Raw genomic sequence first — 17,156 nt, 5'->3', positions numbered from 1 at the left:
CATTTTTCTAGGAAGAGGGTCCAAAGCTACCTTCAGATCCTTGGATGGACAGCACATTGTAAATATCCAATTAATATTTGTTGAAAGAATAAATGAACGGAATCCACAGCTGGTAACAGCCAATGCAACACCCAACACTGCCTCTTTGGTTTTACCTTTTATCACCTTCAAACTCCAGAATCATTCTAAGGTGGCTCAAGCACTCTGCTGCAACTAACTAAGGCAGGAAAATAGGGTCTGAAGGCAGGGAATCTAAGGCCGATTCACACAAACTTCCTGGAGCAGCCAGGCATGGTGGCTCATGCCTGTAATCCCAGCACTTTGGGAGGCCGAGGCAGGCAGATCACTTGAGGTCAGAAGTTCAAGACCAGCCTGGCCAACATGGTGAAACCCCATCTCTACTAAAAATACAAAAATTAGCCAAGTGCCGTGGTATGCATTTGTAATCCCAACTACTCAGGAAGCTGAAATAGGAGAATCGTTTGAACCCAGGAGTCAGAGGTTGCAGTGAGCCTAGCCGAGATTTCTCAAAAAAAAAAAAAAAAGAATTTGCACTCTGGCCTATGATTTGTCCATTCTAGGACCTTCATTTGCATAAGGCGCCAATCCCCACCAGTCTTGGAATGGTTGAGGTCCAGTTCACTGTGGCCTCTAATGGGCTGTGAGCCAGCCCTTCATCTACATAGGAGGTAACCAATGGGAGACCTCTAGAGGGTACTTGAACCCCAGAAGACTTTGCTACCAGGGCTCTGCAGCCACTTGCTCAGGCCTGCTCCTATCCTGCGACATGTACTTTAGCTTCTATTGCCTTCCACTTCAATAAATCTATGCTTTCATTGCTTGTTCATGCATGATGTTCAATTATTTGTTCAACGTGCCAAAAACCTGGACAACTCACAATCAGAACCTTCCACCCGGTAAACACAACAACTTTCTGTAACTGTTTTTCTGAACAAAACATGATACTATATAACAAAGGGTCTTACCAAGATTGGCAAATCCATCCTGAAGGGCCCATAATCGAGCCCAGGGGGCAGGGGCAGGCTCCTCAGGTTCTTGGTCCTCAGGTTCTTGGTCCTCAGGAATAGAATAGAGTTCCTGAGTGGACACTGTCTCTAAGGAGCTCAGTGTCCCAGAGCTGGAGTGAGAGGACTGGCTGGAGTTTGGCATCGTGCTGGTAGAGGAGCTGGATATGCCCTGGGACTGTGAGGAGGAACCCTGGGACTGGGTAACGCTGCCATGGGGCTGTGAACAGGTACTGCTGCCATGGGACTGCTGAGCCTCAACATCCGACTCCCGAGACATCACGACCTCAAAAAGAAAGTGTCCAACAACAAAGGTGAGTTTCGAGGCACAAGACTTTAAAAAGTAAACAATGGGCCTATTACAACAGCAACAGAAAAGAAAAGAAAAGAAAAGAAAAGAAAAGAAAAGAAAAGAACAGAACCCAGGGCTAACATGCTCTCCAAAAATTAAAAGTCCTAACAGCCCAGACCTACAGTTCTGGGCTGAGCTTTTCACCAGATCATTGTCACCGGATCAGTTTTTTGTCTGACAGCCATAAACTACAAGTAAAAAACAAATTATCTGAAGATTATGAATAAGTAAAAAGCAATAAAATTGAGCTGGGGGGCTCATAAAAGCTCACATTTGTCCAATTATTTTAAATTAAGACTGAAACCAAAAATGTATTGATACAATCAATACTACATTTAAATTTCACGTATAGTGGGGGCCAGGCATGGGGCCTTACACCTGTAATCCCACCACATTGGGAGGCCAAGACGGGCAGATCATGAGGTCAGGAGTTCAAGACCAGCCTGGCCAACATAGTGAAATTCCATCTCTACTAAAAATACAAAAAATTAGGCCGGGCGCGGTGGCTCAAGCCTGTAATCCCAGCACTTTGGGAGGCCGAGACGGGTGGATCACGAGGTCAGGAGATCGAGACCATCCTGGCTAACACGGTGAAACCCCGTCTCCACTAAAAAATACAAAAAACTAGCCGGGCGAAGTGGCGGGCGCCTGTAGTCCCAGCTACTCGGGAGGCTGAGGCGGGAGAATGGCGTGAACCTGGGAGGCGGAGCTTGCAGTGAGCTGAAATCCGGCCACGGCACTCCAGCCTAGGCGACAGAGCGAGACTCCGTCTCAAAAAAAAAAAAAAAAAAAAAAAAAAAAAAATTAGCCGGGCGTGGTGGCAGGCACCTGTAGTTCCAGCTAATCAGGAGGCTGAAGCAGGAGAATTGCTTGAGCCCAGGAGGTGGAGGTTGCAGTAAGCTGAGGTCACACCACTGCACCCCAGCCTGGGTGACAGGAGTGAAACCCTGTCTCAAAAAAATAAATTAATGAAATAAATAAAATTTAAAAATAAAATAGGTCAGGTGCAGTGACTCACAACTGTAAACAATACTTTGGGTGGCGAAGGTAGAAGGATTGCTTGAGGGCAGGTGTTTGAGACCCCACCTCTACGAAAAATAATAATAATCTTTGTGTTAGATAATTTAGCCCAACTGCAGCCTGATATAAGTGTTCTGAGCATGTTTAAAGAAGGCTAGGCTAAACTATGATGTTTGGTATGTTAGGTATATTGAATGTATTTTCAATTTAACAATATTTTCAACTTAGAATGGGTTTATTTAGACATAACGCCATTGAAAGTTGAGGAGCATCTGTGTATTTTGAAAAGAGAAAGAAGACAAAGGATCAGGTGGCTTGGAATAGAAGTCAAAAAGAAATTGTACAATAACCTGCTGCATTATTCCAAAGGGTCCATTTACATAAAATGTCACTGGTACCCCTTTTCCTCTGGGCTTGCTCCTAAAGGGAAACACACCTGTTCATTCAATCTAGATTCCCTGACACCTAAGGACCCAGTGACCTGATGAGGCAGAACACAAAGGAAGACAGCTCTAAATAACTCCACCTATCCCTTTGTGATGCTAAGTAACTATAGGGTTTATCTTTTCAGCATCCTAAATGGCCTTCCAGCCTTGATGGAATCTTGCAGGAAATATCTTTTATAAACTGGAGACCATAACAGAGGCTCCCACCCTTGTCTTAGAATTAACCTAATAGACAGACTCTCATAACAGGCTGGGTGCAGTGGCTCATGCCTGTAATCCCAGCACTTTGGGAGGGCCAAGGCAAGAGGACCACTTGAGGTCATGTGTTCAATACCAGCCTGGCCAACATAGTGGGACTCCCCTGTACAAAAAGTAAGAAAATTAGACATGGTGGCATGCAGCTGTGGCCTCAGCTACTCGGGAAGGTGAGGTGGGAGGAATACTTGAGCCCAGGAGTTGAAGGCTGCAGTGAGCTACGATTATACCACTTATACACCAGTCTGGGTGGCAGAGTGAGACCCCATCTCCAAAGAACAGAAAACAAAACAAGACTCTGATAATAGAACCACCAGTAAAACCAAAGTAACGTCCACTGCTGACCTAATCGGATTAACAAAAAAAAAAGCGGGGGGCGGGGGGAGGAGGACATTCTCTTCCTCCCCATACTCAGGCTACTACTCCAGGAGAACACAGGAAACAACACTATCATAGTCCCCACCATCACAGGGGGATAAGATCCAAGACCCCCCAAATGGATGCCTGAAACCTCACATAGTACAGAACCCTATATAAACTATGCACGACTTTCTTTTTCCTTCTTCACAATTTCACAAATAGAAGATTTGTTCTTACCACAGATGTTACCAGCCTCAGCATACAAATTTTTTTGTCCTTATTAAATTGAGATCTTTCACCTTTTCAGTTAAAGGAAACACTTTACAGCTTCTCTTTGCAATATCCAAATTGTCAGCATCTTTTGCTTTGGGGCCATTATTAAATATAAGGGTGACTTGAACACAAGCACTGCAAAACCACATAATTTAAGACTTATGAATTGATTATTTCTTTTTTTTTTAAACAGAGTCTCACTCAGTCACCTAGGTTGGAGTGCAGTGGCACAATCTCGGCTCACTGCAACCTCCACCTCCTGGGTTCAAGCAATTCCCCTGCCTCAGCCTTCCAAGTAGCTGGGATTACAGGCACGCACCACCATGCCTGGCTAATTTGTGTGTTTTTTTAGTAGAGACAGGGTTTTCACCGTATTGGCCAGCCTGATCTCAAACTCCTGACCTCAGGTGATCCTCAGGCCCACCTCGGCCTCCCAAAGTGCTAGGATTACAGGCATGAGCTACCATGTCCAGCCATGAATTGATTATTTCTTATGAATTTTCCACTTAGTTTCAGATCACAGCTGACCATTGGTAACTGAAATTACTACCGCTGATAAGTAGGGACTACGATACCCACATTGATTGTATTTACACAGCTTTCAAGATACAAATGTTCTGCCAGGTGTGGTGGGTCTAGTCTGTAATCCCAGCACTTTGGGAGGCTGACGCAGGCAGATTCCTCGAGCCCAGGAATTCGAGACCAGCCTGGACACCATGGTGAAATCCAATATCTACAGAAAATACAAAAAATTAGCAGGGCATGGTGGTGTGCACCTGCAGTCCCAGCTACTTGGGAGGCTGAGGTGGGAGGATCACTTGAGCCCAGGAGGCTGAAGCTGCAGTGAGCCGTGATTGAGCCTACACTCCAGCCTAGGTGACAGAGACCCTATCACCAGGAAAAAAAAAAAAAAAAGATACAAAGGTTCTGATGAGTTTTCTTTAAAACATACCAGGAAGGCAATGCCAAAACTGAGTATGCCACTCCAGGGACTGCTGGTCTAATACTACCTCAGCCAGGCTGAGTCTTCCCCACAGCTTTTTGAGCAAGACAGGACAACTGGAGAAAATGTGTCAACAAGTTGCTATGAGAGATTAGAGGCAAGCAGATCTGGAGTCAGACACTTGAGTGAAACTGTGCATGACTTTAGGTAGATCACAACTTCGCTAAGCCTGTTTTCTCATCAAAAATAAGTAGACAGACCATAAGGATTAAGTGAAGTGATGTATGTAATACTCCCCCCACCCACCCAAGCTCTCTGGGAGCCATTGTTATTGGAAAGTCATGCAGAGAAGTGAGTGAAAGACCAAAGTGAAGGCAGCAAAACTCCAGGACTATAAACAGAAGTCCAGTCCCCAAACCTATAAAACCACTAGAAGAAAACACTGGGGAAATGCTCCAGGACACTCATCTTGGGCACAGGTTTTTTACGTAAGACCTCAAAAGCACAGGCAACTAAAGCAAAAACAGACAACTGGGATGTCATCAAGCTAAAAAAGCTTCTGCACAGCAAAGGAAACAATCAACAAAGTGAAGAGACAACCCACAGAATGGGAAAAAACATTTCCAAACTAGCCATCTGACAAGGGATGAATAATCAGAATATATAAGGAGATGAAACTCAACTGCAAAAGACAAATAATCCAATTTAAGAAATGGGCAGGCCAGGCACAGTGCCTCACATCTGTAATCCCAGCACTTTGGGAGGCCAAGGCGGGGTGGATCATCTGAGGTCAGGACTTCAAGACCAGCCTGGCCAACATGGCGAAACCACATCTCTACTAAAAATACAAAAAATTAGCTGGGCGTGGTGGCTCGTGCCTGTAGTCCCAGCTACTTTGGAGGCTGAGACATGAGAAGCACTTGAATCCAGGAAACGGAGACGGAGGTTGCAGTGAGCCGAGATCGCGCCACTGCACTCCAGGCTAGGTGACAGAGTGAGACTGTCTCAAAAAAATGAAATGGGCAAAAGATCCGAACAGACATTTCTCAAAAGAAGACATACAAATGGCCAACGAGTATATAAAAAAATGCTCAACATCACTGATCATTGGAGAAATAACAAATCAAAACTACAGTGAGGCCTGGGTACAGTATCTCATGCCTGTAATCCCAGAACTTTGGGAGGCGGAGGCGGGCAGATCACTTGAGGTCAGGAGTTTGAGACCAGCCTGGCCAACATGGTGAAACCCTGTCTCCACTAAAAATATGAAAATTAGCTGGGCATGGTGGCAGGTGTCTATAATCCCAGCTACTTGGGAGGCTGAGGCAGGAGAATCGGTTGAACCTGGGAGGCAGAGAATGCAGTGAGTCAAAATCGCACCACTGCATTCCAGCCTAGGCGACAGAGTAAGACTCTGTCTCAAACAAACAAACAAACAAACAAACCTACAATGAGATACCATCTCACCCCAGTTAAAATGGTTTGAATAAAAGACAGGCAATAACAGATGCTGGGAAGAATGTGGAGAAAGGGGAACTGTACAGAGTGCTCTTGACATAAGTAATTTTATCTTAGAAAAAGGCTCTTGTATTTTAAAAGGCATTATGCCAATAGGGACCAGATGTTTGTCTAATTAATAAAGACTGTACTGGCCAGGCACAGTGGTTCATGCCTGTAATCCCAGCACTTTGGGAGGCCAAGGCAGACGGATCACAAAGTCAGGAGATCAAGACCATCCTGGCCATCATGGTGAAACCCTGACTCTACTAAAAATACAAAACTTAGCTGGGCGTGGTGTCACGTGCCTGTAATCCCAGCTACTCGGGAGGCTGAGGCAGGATAATCGCTTGAACCAGGGAGTCGGAAGTTGCAGTGATCCGAGATCACGCCACTGCACTCTAGCCTGCGAGAGACAAAGCGAGACTCTGTCTCAAAAAAAAAAACAAAAAAAGACGGTACTAAACCAGATAAGGACATAAACATGTACACGCTTTTGTTATTAGTCCTTACCAGAAAATTTTGTGGTCATAGACCAGGACTTTATTAGGTCAGAATGGCTGTCCTAACGGACACCATCTTGCTGTCACTCACGATTAACACCCAGCATCTGCCACCAAAGGCTCATCCACATCAAAAACTCTTCCTTACAAGACACTGACACCCCAGATCAAGCCAAAACACTCTCTTTGTCCACATTGCTCTCCTTGGACTGGTTTGATAACCGCTTTCCCTATCCCCTTTTCTCTGAATGTTAAATGTTACTTTAATGTAAGATTTTTAACCTATAACATTTATATATTAAATAAATATACTATTGTGTATAATTTACAATGCTGACTGACTTGTGGAATGGCTTCAGCCTGTGTGCCCACGGTTCTGACTACCAAGTAAACAGGTAGTACTACAGAAAATTGCTTCCTTGGGAACTCCATGTAGCTCGTGGCTTTTACAATTAAAATAAAACATCAGTAAGTCTGATCTTGTGGAAAAACACAAATGTTCACGGACCTAGTTATGTCTGACCTTGCCCTGTTCGCATACACCATTGGTGGGAATGCAAATCAGTATAGCCACTAATCACAAAAGTATTGTGATTCCTCAAAAAACTGAAATTAGGCTGGGTGCAGTGGCTCACACCTGTAATCCCAGCACTTTGGGAGGCCAAGGCGGGTGGATCACCTGAGGTCAGGAGTTCAAGACCAGCCTGGCCAACATGGTAAAACCCCATCTTTACTAAAAATACTAGCCGGGCATGGTTGCGGGCACCTATAATCCTAGATACTTAGGAGGCTGAGGCAGGAGAACCGCTTGAACCCAGGAGGCAGAAGTTGCAGTGAGCCCAGATCGCGCCACTGCACTCCAGCCTGGCAACAGAGAGAGACTCCGTCTCAAAAAAAAAAAAAAAAAAAAGGTACATATGTGGTACTCATACATGTATACTTTATATCAAAAATAAATAATTTTTTAAAAAAAGTCCAGAAGCCTTTCAAGTGAAACACAATCTTTTTTTTCAAGTAGAAAACCTAAGTCCGAAGGAGGACTGATTCCCTCCTACCCACTCCTGGCCACCCTATCCCATACACTTACTTAGGGACTTACTTAGGGACACGCAGAACATCCTCCTACACAGCTCAGTGCGTTTCCAGTTCCTGCAGCGCCCAGTAGCTAAGACTGGCCTCTCTATAAGTATTTTAGAGATTGAATCTAAAGAATGGCAATGATTACTAACATCTATAGAACTTTTTACAAAGTAACTTCGCTCTGATATTGAAGAACACAACTCTGTTCCTTCTTATCCTGTCCGTTCAGGCCTGTTTCAGCTTGTAAGTAATACGGGAAGTGAACTTCACCTCGAGGATGATCTACTAAAAAGGAAGAGAGTCGCCCACACACTCCCCCTTCAGTTCAAAAATACAGACAAAGCGAAGCTCAGGAGACTCCGCTCGCACGAAACGCTGAAGATGGGATTCGAACCACCAAACACCCAACAGAAGTTCCCAATATGACTCACCGCGTGAGCCCACCTGGAGCCGCACACTCTCCACAGCCTCAGCCTGCAGTGGCGCTAAACCTGCAGATACAAACTCCACCCTCAGCCAATCAAAACACTCTCCCCTGCCGCCGGACCAATGAGGAGCAGCAGATGTGGCCGTCAGGCATCGCCTCAATGCTTCCTGGGAGTTGTAGTTTAGAAGGCAGAGCGGAACTTAGAACTCGGGTTCCCCTCGGGTGATCCCGCCCCCTCGACTCCCCAGCCAATCAGCAGCATTAGTCTGGTTGGACGCTCTCTTTGCTTTTCCCCACGGGTGACCACGGCTAGCTAGGCCGCCGGCGAGATGTGGCGGGGGAGAGTCGGGGCTTTGCTCCGGGTGTGGGGGTTTTGGCCGACAGGGGTTCCCAGAAGGAGACTGCTAAGCTGCGATGCTGCGTCGCAGGCGGGAAGCAATTCTCCCCACTGTTGGAACTGCGGCGGCCCATGGGGCCCCGGGCGGGAGGACAGGTTCTTCTGCCCACAGTGCAGAGCGCTGCAGGCACCTGACCCCACTCGAGACTACTTCAGCCTTATGGACTGGTACGAGCGACTGTTTCGGGAAACGGGCCCGGGCGAGAGAGACGTCGGGGTCTGGCCTGCGAGAGGGGAGGACGGATCTGGCTTGCGGAAGAGAAGGCGGGACCGATAGGGGGGCGGAGGTCTAGAGAGCAGGCGTGAGAGAAGTGTCTTGATTTCTCAGGAGGAAATTGAGAGGCGGGGACTGAGGGAAGCAGCGTTGAGGTGTGGAGAAGGGAGACGAACGGGACTGGAGGGGCGGGCGCTGAAGTTAGAGGAAATAGGGGGGCCGAGGCTAGAGGGGAGGGAGATTTGAGGGGCGGTACCTACGGGAAAGGGAAGGAGAAGTCGAGGGGCGGAGCTTGAGGAAGGGGTACTTGAGGGGCAGGGCCCGGGAGACTGGAAGAGTTGGTTTGATGTATTTAAGAAAGGACTGCAGAAGTGTAGTCCGAAATTGGGGAGTAAAGCATGAAAATCTTAATATTGCAGGCGAGACCTGAGGGAAAAGTGAGAATTCGAGGGAAAGGGTCCAATAAATAGTTTTTTCCCCTGAGGCTGACGATCTTGGAGAGATGGGGCAGTGTGGATAGAGCTGAACTGATAAGGAAATAGGACAGACTCTGGGAGTAGAGTGTGAACGGGGTTGAATTAAAATAAACCGGGAGACAGGGATGAAGGGACCTGGGCTGTGGAAAAGATAGGGTGGTATTAAAGAAAACGTTATTCAGTCACACTTGTTCAAACACCAGAAAGACTTTATTCAGGATCATCTTGGCCGGGCGCGGTGGCTCACGCCTGTAATCCCAGCACTTTGGGAGGCCGAGGCGGGCGGATCACAAGGTCAGGAGATCGAGACCACAGTGAAACCCCGTCTCTACTAAAAATACAAAAAATTAGCCGGCCGCGGTGGCGGGCGCCTGTAGTCCCAGCTACTCCGGAGGCTGAGGCAGGAGAATGGCGTGAACCCAGGAGGCGGAGCTTGCAGTGAGCCGAGATCGCGCCACTGCACTCCAGCCTGGGGAACAGAGCGAGACTCCCTCTCAAAAAAAAAAAAAAAAAAGAAAAGGCCGGGCGCGGTGGCTCAAGCCTGTAATCCCAGCACTTTGGGAGGCCGAGACGGGCGGATCACGAGGTCAGGAGATCGAGACCATCCTGGCTAACACGGTGAAACCCCATCTCTACTAAAAAATACAAAAAACTAGCCGGGCGAAGTGGCGGGCGCCTGTGGTCCCAGCTACTCGGGAGGCTGAGGCAGGAGATGGCGTAAACCCGGGAGGCGGAGCTTGCAGTGAGCTGAGATCTGGCCACTGCACTCCAGCCTGGGCGACAGAGCCAGACTCAGTCTCAAAAAAAAAAAAAAAAAGAAAAAAAAAAATCATCTTGTAGAGGGGGCACTGCAATAGAGTCTTGCAGTTAGGGAGAGAGCTTGGTCTCAACTCCAAAAACAGCATGGGCAGAAGGAAATTTGTAGCCAAGGAGCAGAGTAAACAGGATTCTGGCTAAACCGACCTAACAGTATTCTTGCTGAAGACAGGCCAGGGTGCTCAGACATTACCTAGGGGATGGTGGAGGATGAACACTCTGATCAGAGATCTAGGATAATCAAATATCTAAGATTCTAGCTAAACTGACTTAGCAAGGTTATTTGCCAAAACTGGATTTTACAAGAAAGCGTACAGCTGGGCCTAGGAGAAGGTTCAGAAATCTGACTAAAGTTTGGCCAGGCAAAAAATCTTTGTGTAATTTAGGAATGTCCTTTTCCCTTAACTGTGGGATCTGCCCCCACCAGTCACTGAACATGTATAAGGGGCTACAGTAACACTGATCTTTAAGTTCCTCAGGCATCCCTGTCTTGCTTCCACCTCGAGGTCCTTGCTCTTGGAATTCCACCTGGATGTCTCTTTCATCTGATCTTTGACTACTCATCATTCAGGTTTCAGTTCAGTGTCGTCTCATTGTCCACTACATCTGCTACCCACTCTGATTCTGTTCTGTGTCCCTTCGTAGGACCTACCACTTATTGAAATTATCTGTGTATATGTTATTGCAACTTCCCCATAAGAGCAAGAACCAGGCTCATGGTAGACAAATCTTTAAATATCTGTTGCATAAATTTAATCTCCCAATTTCTTTCCAGCAACCGTTCCTTCAGAGTTGATACTGCAAAGCTCCAGCACAGGTACCAGCAACTGCAGCGTCTTGTCCACCCAGATTTCTTCAGCCAGAGGTCTCAGGTAGCTTATTGGCCAACCCCAATAATCCCCAAATATGTGTGCATACTGGGTGGCAGTGGCCTTGTGATTATGTGATTATCAGGGACCCAGCTGGAAAATCAGCTGTGTCTGCCCCATGGCAGTCTGACCCTAGCCTGCCAGACCCAGAGCTGCCATTCACTCATAGCTTTTGTCTGACTTCCCCGATAACTTAAGACCTATCAGCTGAGTATAAAGACATCTCATCCCACACCAGCTCTACTTAACCACTTCCTTAGGTGCCTGCCCATCAGCATATTATAAAACTTTGTGGGCCTGCCTGGTGCAGTGGCTCATGCCTCTAATCCCAGCACTTTGGGAGGCCCAGGCAGGCGGATCACTTGAAGTCGGGAGTTCAAGACCAGCCTGGCCAACATGGTGAAACCCTGTCTCTACTAAAAATATAAAAATTAGCCTAGTGCAGTGGCACACGCTTATAGTCCCAGCTACTTGAGAGGCTAAGGCAGGAGGATCACTTGAACGTGGGAGACAGAGGTTGCAGTGAGCTGAGTTCATGCCACTGCCACTCCACCCTGGATGACTCTGTCTAAAAAAAAAAAAAAAAAAAAACTTTGTAATTTGGATGGTAATAGTACTATCTTCATCTCCACTAACAGACTGAAAAGGACTTCTCAGAGAAGCATTCGACCCTGGTGAATGACGCCTATAAGACCCTCCTCGCCCCCCTGAGCAGAGGACTGTACCTTGTAAGGTGATTTCCCAGCCCTTTTGTGCATGAAGTCCTGATGCCCATTATGACATAGGACAGCCACGTCCCCTTTATTCAGCAGAAGAGTGCTTGAGGTCGGGCATGGTGGCTCACACCTGTAATCCCAGCACTTTAGGAGGCTGAGGTGGACAGATCACTTCAGCCCAGGAGTTCAAGACCATCCTGGGCAACATGATGACACCCCATTTCTACAAAAAATACCAAAATTAGCTGGGCATGGTGGCATACACCTGTAGTCCCAGCTACTCTGGAGTTGAAGCAGGAGGATCACTTGAGCCTGAGAGGTCGAGGCTACAGTGAGCTGTGATTGTACTACTGCACCCTCTCAAAAAAAAAAAAGAGTCCAGGGACCCAATAGTATTTAGCCTTACAGCACAAGTATAATTTTCTCTGTGAATATTACTTGCCTCAACAGCATTTTTTAAATTGTTATTTTCTAGCTTTTTTCTTTTTTTTTTTTTTTTTTTTTTGAGACGGAGTCTCGCTGTGTCTCCCAGGCTGGAGTGCAGTGGTGTGATCTTGGCTCACTGCAAGCTCCGCCTCCCGGGTTCACGCCTTTCTCCCGCCTCAGCCTCCCAAGTAGCTGAGACTACAGGCGCCCGCCACCACGCCCGGCTAGTTTTTTGTACTTTTAGTAGAGACGGGGTTTCACCATGTTAGCCAGGATAGTCTCGATCTCCTGACCTCGTGTTCCACCCGCCTCAGCCTCCCAAAGTGCTGGGATTACAGGCTTGAGCCACCGCGCCCGGCCTATTTTCTAGCTTTTTTCTATGAATTTCAAGGATTTGATGTTGGTAGCTTTTAGTTAAAAGTCATTTTCTGTTGTGTTTTTTTTATTTTCCCCTCTCAAAAGTATCTTAAGAGGCCAGGCATGGTGGCTCACGCCTGTAATCCCAGCACTTTGGGAGGCCGAGGCAGGTGGATCACGAGGTCAGGAGTTCAAGACCAGCCTGGTCAAGGTGGTGAAACCCTGCCTCTACAAAAAATACAAAATAATTAGCCAGACGTGGTGGCAGGTGCCTCTAATCCCAGCTACTTGAGAGGCTGAGGCAGAGAATTGCTTCCCCAGGAGGCAGAGGTTGCAGTGAGCTGAGATCATGCCACTGCACTCCAGCCTGGGTAACAGAGCGAGACTTCATCTCAAAAAAAAAAAAAAAAGTATCTTACAATCTAGAAAATTTTGTAATTGAATAGAATCTTTAGAAACATCTAGTTCAACCTCTGGGTGGAGGGATGACTACCCCAAGATCACACCAAGGTCACACAGTTTCAGGGAGCATTAAGTGGAAATCCCATTCCAGCATTTATGTTTCAGTCCAACCTTTTGATACCCCTTAGTCTTTCATTACTGGGACTGTTCCAGTTTTCTCTATTAGTGGTATTATTTCCTAACGGATGAGTAGGATTTAGATTACTCTGCCCATAGTTTCTTCAACTTATTTTTCTTGCTTTCTGCCCCAATAGCTAAAGCTCCATGGAATAGAGATTCCTGAAAGGACAGATTATGAAATGGACAGGCAATTTCTCATGGAAATAATGGAAATCAATGAAAAACTTGCAGAAGCTGAAAGTGAAGCTGCCATGAAAGAGATTGAATCCATTGTCAAAGGTGAAAGACAAAATAGCACCGAATGTATTTCATTGCTTGTCCAAGGATAAGTGAAAAATGAACGTAAAGAGTACATAATGGCCCAGGCACAGTGGCTCATGCCTATAATCCCAGCACTTTGGGAGGCCAAGGCGAGTGGATCACCTGAGGTCAGGCGTTCAAGACCAGCCTGGCCAACATGGTGAAACCCTGTCTCTACTAAAAATACAAAAATTAGCCAGGTGTGGTAGCAGGCACCTGTAGTCCCAGCTACTCGGGAGGCTGAGGCAGGAGAATGGCATGAACCCAGGAGGCAGAGCTTGCAGTGAGCAGAAATCACGCCACTGCACTCCAGCCTGGGCGACAGAGCGAGACTCCGTCTCAAAAAAAAAAAAAAAAAAAAAAGGAAGGTTATTTACTTTAAGGAATTAGCTCACATAATTGTGGGAGCTGGCACATCTAAAATCTATAGGGTAGGACTGGGCGCAGTGGCTCATGCCTGTAATCCCAGCATTTTGGGAGACCGAGAAGGGCAGATCCCTTGAGTCTAGGAGTTCGAGACCAGCCTGGGCAATGTGGCGAAACTCCATCTGTGAAAAAAAAGACTAAAAAATCAGCCAATGGCTCACGCCTGTAATCCCAGCACTTTGGGAGGCCGAGGCGGGCGGATCACAAGGTCAGGAGATCGAGACCACGGTGAAACCCCGTCTCTACTAAAAATACAAAAAATGAGCCGGGCGCAGTGGCGGGCGCCTGTAGTCCCAGCTACTCGGGAGGCTGGGGCAGGAGAATGGCGTGAACCCAGGAGGCGGAGCTTGCAGTGAGCCAGGATCGCGCCACTGCACTCCAGCTTGGGCGACAAAGCGAGACTCCGTCTCAAAAAAAAAAAAAAAAAAAAAAAAAAAAAAAAAAAAAAAAAAATCAGCCAAGCGTCGACCGGGCGTGGTGGCTCACGCCTGTAATCCTAGCACTTTGGGAGGCCGAGGCAGGTGGATCACCTGAGGTTGGGGGTTCGAGACCAGCCAGGCCAACATGGAGAAACCCCGTCTCTACTAAAAATAGAAAATTAGCCGAGCATGGTGGTGCATGCCTATAATCCCAGCTACTCGGGAGGCTGAGGCAGGAGAATCGCTTGAACTTGGGAGGCGGGGCTTGCAGTGAGCCGAGATTGTGCCACTGCACTCCAGCCTGGGCAACAGAGTGAGACTCTGTCTCAAAAAAAAAAAAAAATCAGCCAAGCGTGGAGGTGCACACTTGTGGTCCCAGCTATCCGGGAGGCTGAGGTGGGAGAATCACCTGAGCCCGGGTGTCAGAGCTTGCAGTGAGCTGAGATCACGCCACTGCACTCCAGCCTGAGTGACAGTGAGACCCTGTCACAAAAAAATAAATAAATAAAATCTATAAGGTAGATAAGCAGGCTGAAAGTCTAGGCAGGATTTCTATGTTACAGTCTTGCTACAGAATTCCTTCCCAGAAAACCTGTTTTTGCACTTAATGCCTCTACTTGATTGGATGAGGCCCACCCACATTATGTAGGGTAACATCCATTACTTAAAGTCAACTGATTATAAATGTTAATCACATCTACAAATACCTTCACAGGATCATCTAAACTAGTTGGTTTTTGTTTTTTTGAGACATGGTCTCACTCTGTCACCCAGGCTGGAGCGCAGTGGTACAGTCACAGCTCACTGTAGCCTTGACCCATGGGCTCAAGCAATCTTCTCACCTCAACCTCTTGGATAGCTGGGACTACAGGCGTGCATCACCACGCCTGGCTAATTTTTTGTGTCTTTTATAGAGATGGGATTTTGCCATGTTGCCCAGGCTGGCTTTAAACTCCTGGGTTCAAAGCAATCCCCCTGCCTCAGTCTCCCAAAGTGCTGGGATTACAGGCGTGACTCAATGTGCCTGGCAAACAACTGGGCACCATAGCCTAGCCAACTTGACTCATCAAATTGACCATTCCACATATAAAAGAGTCCAAGGTTCTCTGTTAGACTCTATTCATTACATACTTTCACAGATATTTGTAGTGTTCTACTACAAATATCAGGCACTGCGTATGACACTGAGGATACAGCATAGAACAAGAAAGACTGTGCGTTCTTGGAGTTTATATATGTCAACTGTGCCCAAAATGGATTCCCAAGTGTCTCCCCTCCCCACCTTTCCCCCAAAAAAAATCTGTTCCTCTTAGGCCGGGCGCGGTGGCTCACGCCTGTAATCCCTGCACTTGGGGAGGCCGAGGCAGGCGGATCACGAGGTCGGGAGATCAAGACCATCCTGGCTAACATAGTGAAACCCCGTCTCTACTAAAAATACAAAAAGTTAGCTGGGCGTGTTGGCATGTGCCTGTAGTCCCAGCTACTCGGGAGGCTGAGGCAGGAGAATTGCTTGAACCCAGGAGGCGGAGGTTGCAGTGAGCCGAGATCGTGCCACTGTACTCCAGCCTGGATGACAAAGCAAGACTCCAAATAAAAAAATAATAAGAAGAATAATCTGTTCCTCTTCCAGTGTTCCCTAAGAGAATGACACCAGTTGAACAAGTGTAAATTTTGAGGAGGCCTTAACAACCTTATTTTTCCTTATGCGTGTAGTCAGTCTTTTATGTCTGAAAGAGCCAACTTAAATTTGCCTCAAATTCATCCACCCATCTCTATTTTCACTGCCACCAACCTTTTCCAAGCTACCATTCACTCTCACCTGGACAACTGCAGTAGCTTTTCACTGGTCTGTCTGTACCTTCAGGCCCCATCTAACAAATCCCTTCACTGTCACTGGAATCTTTTTGAAACTCAAGTCTTTTTTTTTTTTTTTTGAGACAGAGTCTTGCTCTGTCACCCAGGCTGGAGTGCAGTGGTATCATCTCGGCTCACTGCAACCTCTGCCTCCCAGGTTCAAGCTATGCTCCTGCCTCTGCCTCCCAAGTTGCTAGGACTACAGGTGCGTGCCACCATGCTTGGCTAATTCTATTTTTTGTTTTTAGTAGTGACGGGGTTTCACCATGTTGCCCAGGCTGATCTCAAACTCCTGACCTCAGGTGATCCATCCATCTTGGCCTCCCAAAGTGCTGGGATTACAGGTGTGAGCCACCAAGCCCAGCCAAAACCCAAATCTAATCACTACTTTTGGCCTTATTTAAATTGGCCAGGTGTGGCTTACACCTGTAATCCCAGTACTTTGGGAGGCTGAAGTGGGAGGATCTTTTGAGCCCAGGAGTTCAAGACTAGCCTGGTCAACATAGCAAGACCCCATCTCCATAAAAAAATTTAAAAATTAGCCAGATGTGGTAGTGCATGCCTGTAGTCCCAGCTACTCAGGAGGCTGAGGCAGGAGGATCACTTGAGCCCAGGAGGTGGAGATTGCAGTGAACCGTGTTTGCACCATTGCTCTCCAGCTTCAGCAGTGGAGCGAAACCACGTCTCAGAAAAAAAGAAAAAACTTTTTTTTTTTTTAATGTGTATTTTTTTTTTTTTTTAATTATACTTTGAGTTCTAGGGTACATGTGCATAACGTGCAGGTTTGTTACATATGTATACTTGTGCCATGTTGGTGTGCTGCTCGTCAGCACCCATCAACTTGTCATTTACATCAGGTATAACTCCCAATGCAATCCCTCCCCCCTCCCCCCTCCCCAAGAAAAAACTTTTAAGTGGCTTCTCACTGCTCTAAAGCTCTAGCATCCCTTACAGGGCCCTGCATGCCCTGTCCTTTGCTTCTCTTCGTTTTGCCCTCTCCACTCCAGCCACACTGACCACTTCCGGTTCCTCATCTGTACTAGGCACCCTCCTACCTTAGGGCCTCTTGCTTCTGCCTGAAGCCCTCCTCTCCTTCACCCCATTTAAGTTAACCCCTCCTTCT

The 17,156-nt window shown here is 47.0% G+C and overlaps 2 protein-coding genes across 6 annotated transcripts in view; one reads left to right on the top strand and one right to left on the bottom strand.

The window, feature by feature from the left end:
• The window catches only part of CHEK2 (checkpoint kinase 2), a 54,313-nt gene extending 46,033 nt beyond the window's left edge, over positions 1 to 8,280 (bottom strand). For 3 of the 4 annotated variants that reach the window (XR_007729266.1, XM_050806814.1, XM_050806816.1), the window contains exons 1-2: positions 8,186 to 8,280; positions 987 to 1,311 (exon numbers count right to left, since the gene is read on the bottom strand). Coding sequence is in view for 3 of the 4 variants with exons in the window: in XM_050806814.1 (XP_050662771.1) it covers positions 987 to 1,305 (319 nt within the window). In the remaining variant the exon portion in view is untranslated. The remainder of the gene's footprint in view (positions 1 to 986; positions 1,312 to 8,185) is intronic. The other variant, XM_050806815.1, reaches the window with a different exon arrangement.
• The window catches only part of HSCB (HscB mitochondrial iron-sulfur cluster cochaperone), a 67,353-nt gene that overhangs the window by 42,651 nt on the left and 7,546 nt on the right, over positions 1 to 17,156 (top strand). The window contains exons 2-5 of one of the 2 annotated variants that reach the window (XM_050806841.1): positions 8,438 to 8,746; positions 10,860 to 10,956; positions 11,592 to 11,681; positions 13,169 to 13,313. In XM_050806841.1, the coding sequence (XP_050662798.1) occupies positions 8,511 to 8,746; positions 10,860 to 10,956; positions 11,592 to 11,681; positions 13,169 to 13,313 (568 nt within the window). In that variant the 5' untranslated portion in view covers positions 8,438 to 8,510. Of the gene's footprint in view, positions 1 to 8,433; positions 8,747 to 10,859; positions 10,957 to 11,591; positions 11,682 to 13,168; positions 13,314 to 17,156 lie in introns of those variants that run through there. The other variant, XM_050806840.1, reaches the window with a different exon arrangement.

This window comes from Macaca thibetana, chromosome 10 (genome assembly GCF_024542745.1).
Source record: "Macaca thibetana thibetana isolate TM-01 chromosome 10, ASM2454274v1, whole genome shotgun sequence".
Classification (NCBI taxonomy): Eukaryota; Metazoa; Chordata; class Mammalia; order Primates; family Cercopithecidae; genus Macaca; species Macaca thibetana.
This window is presented reverse-complemented; position numbering and strand designations above follow the sequence as displayed.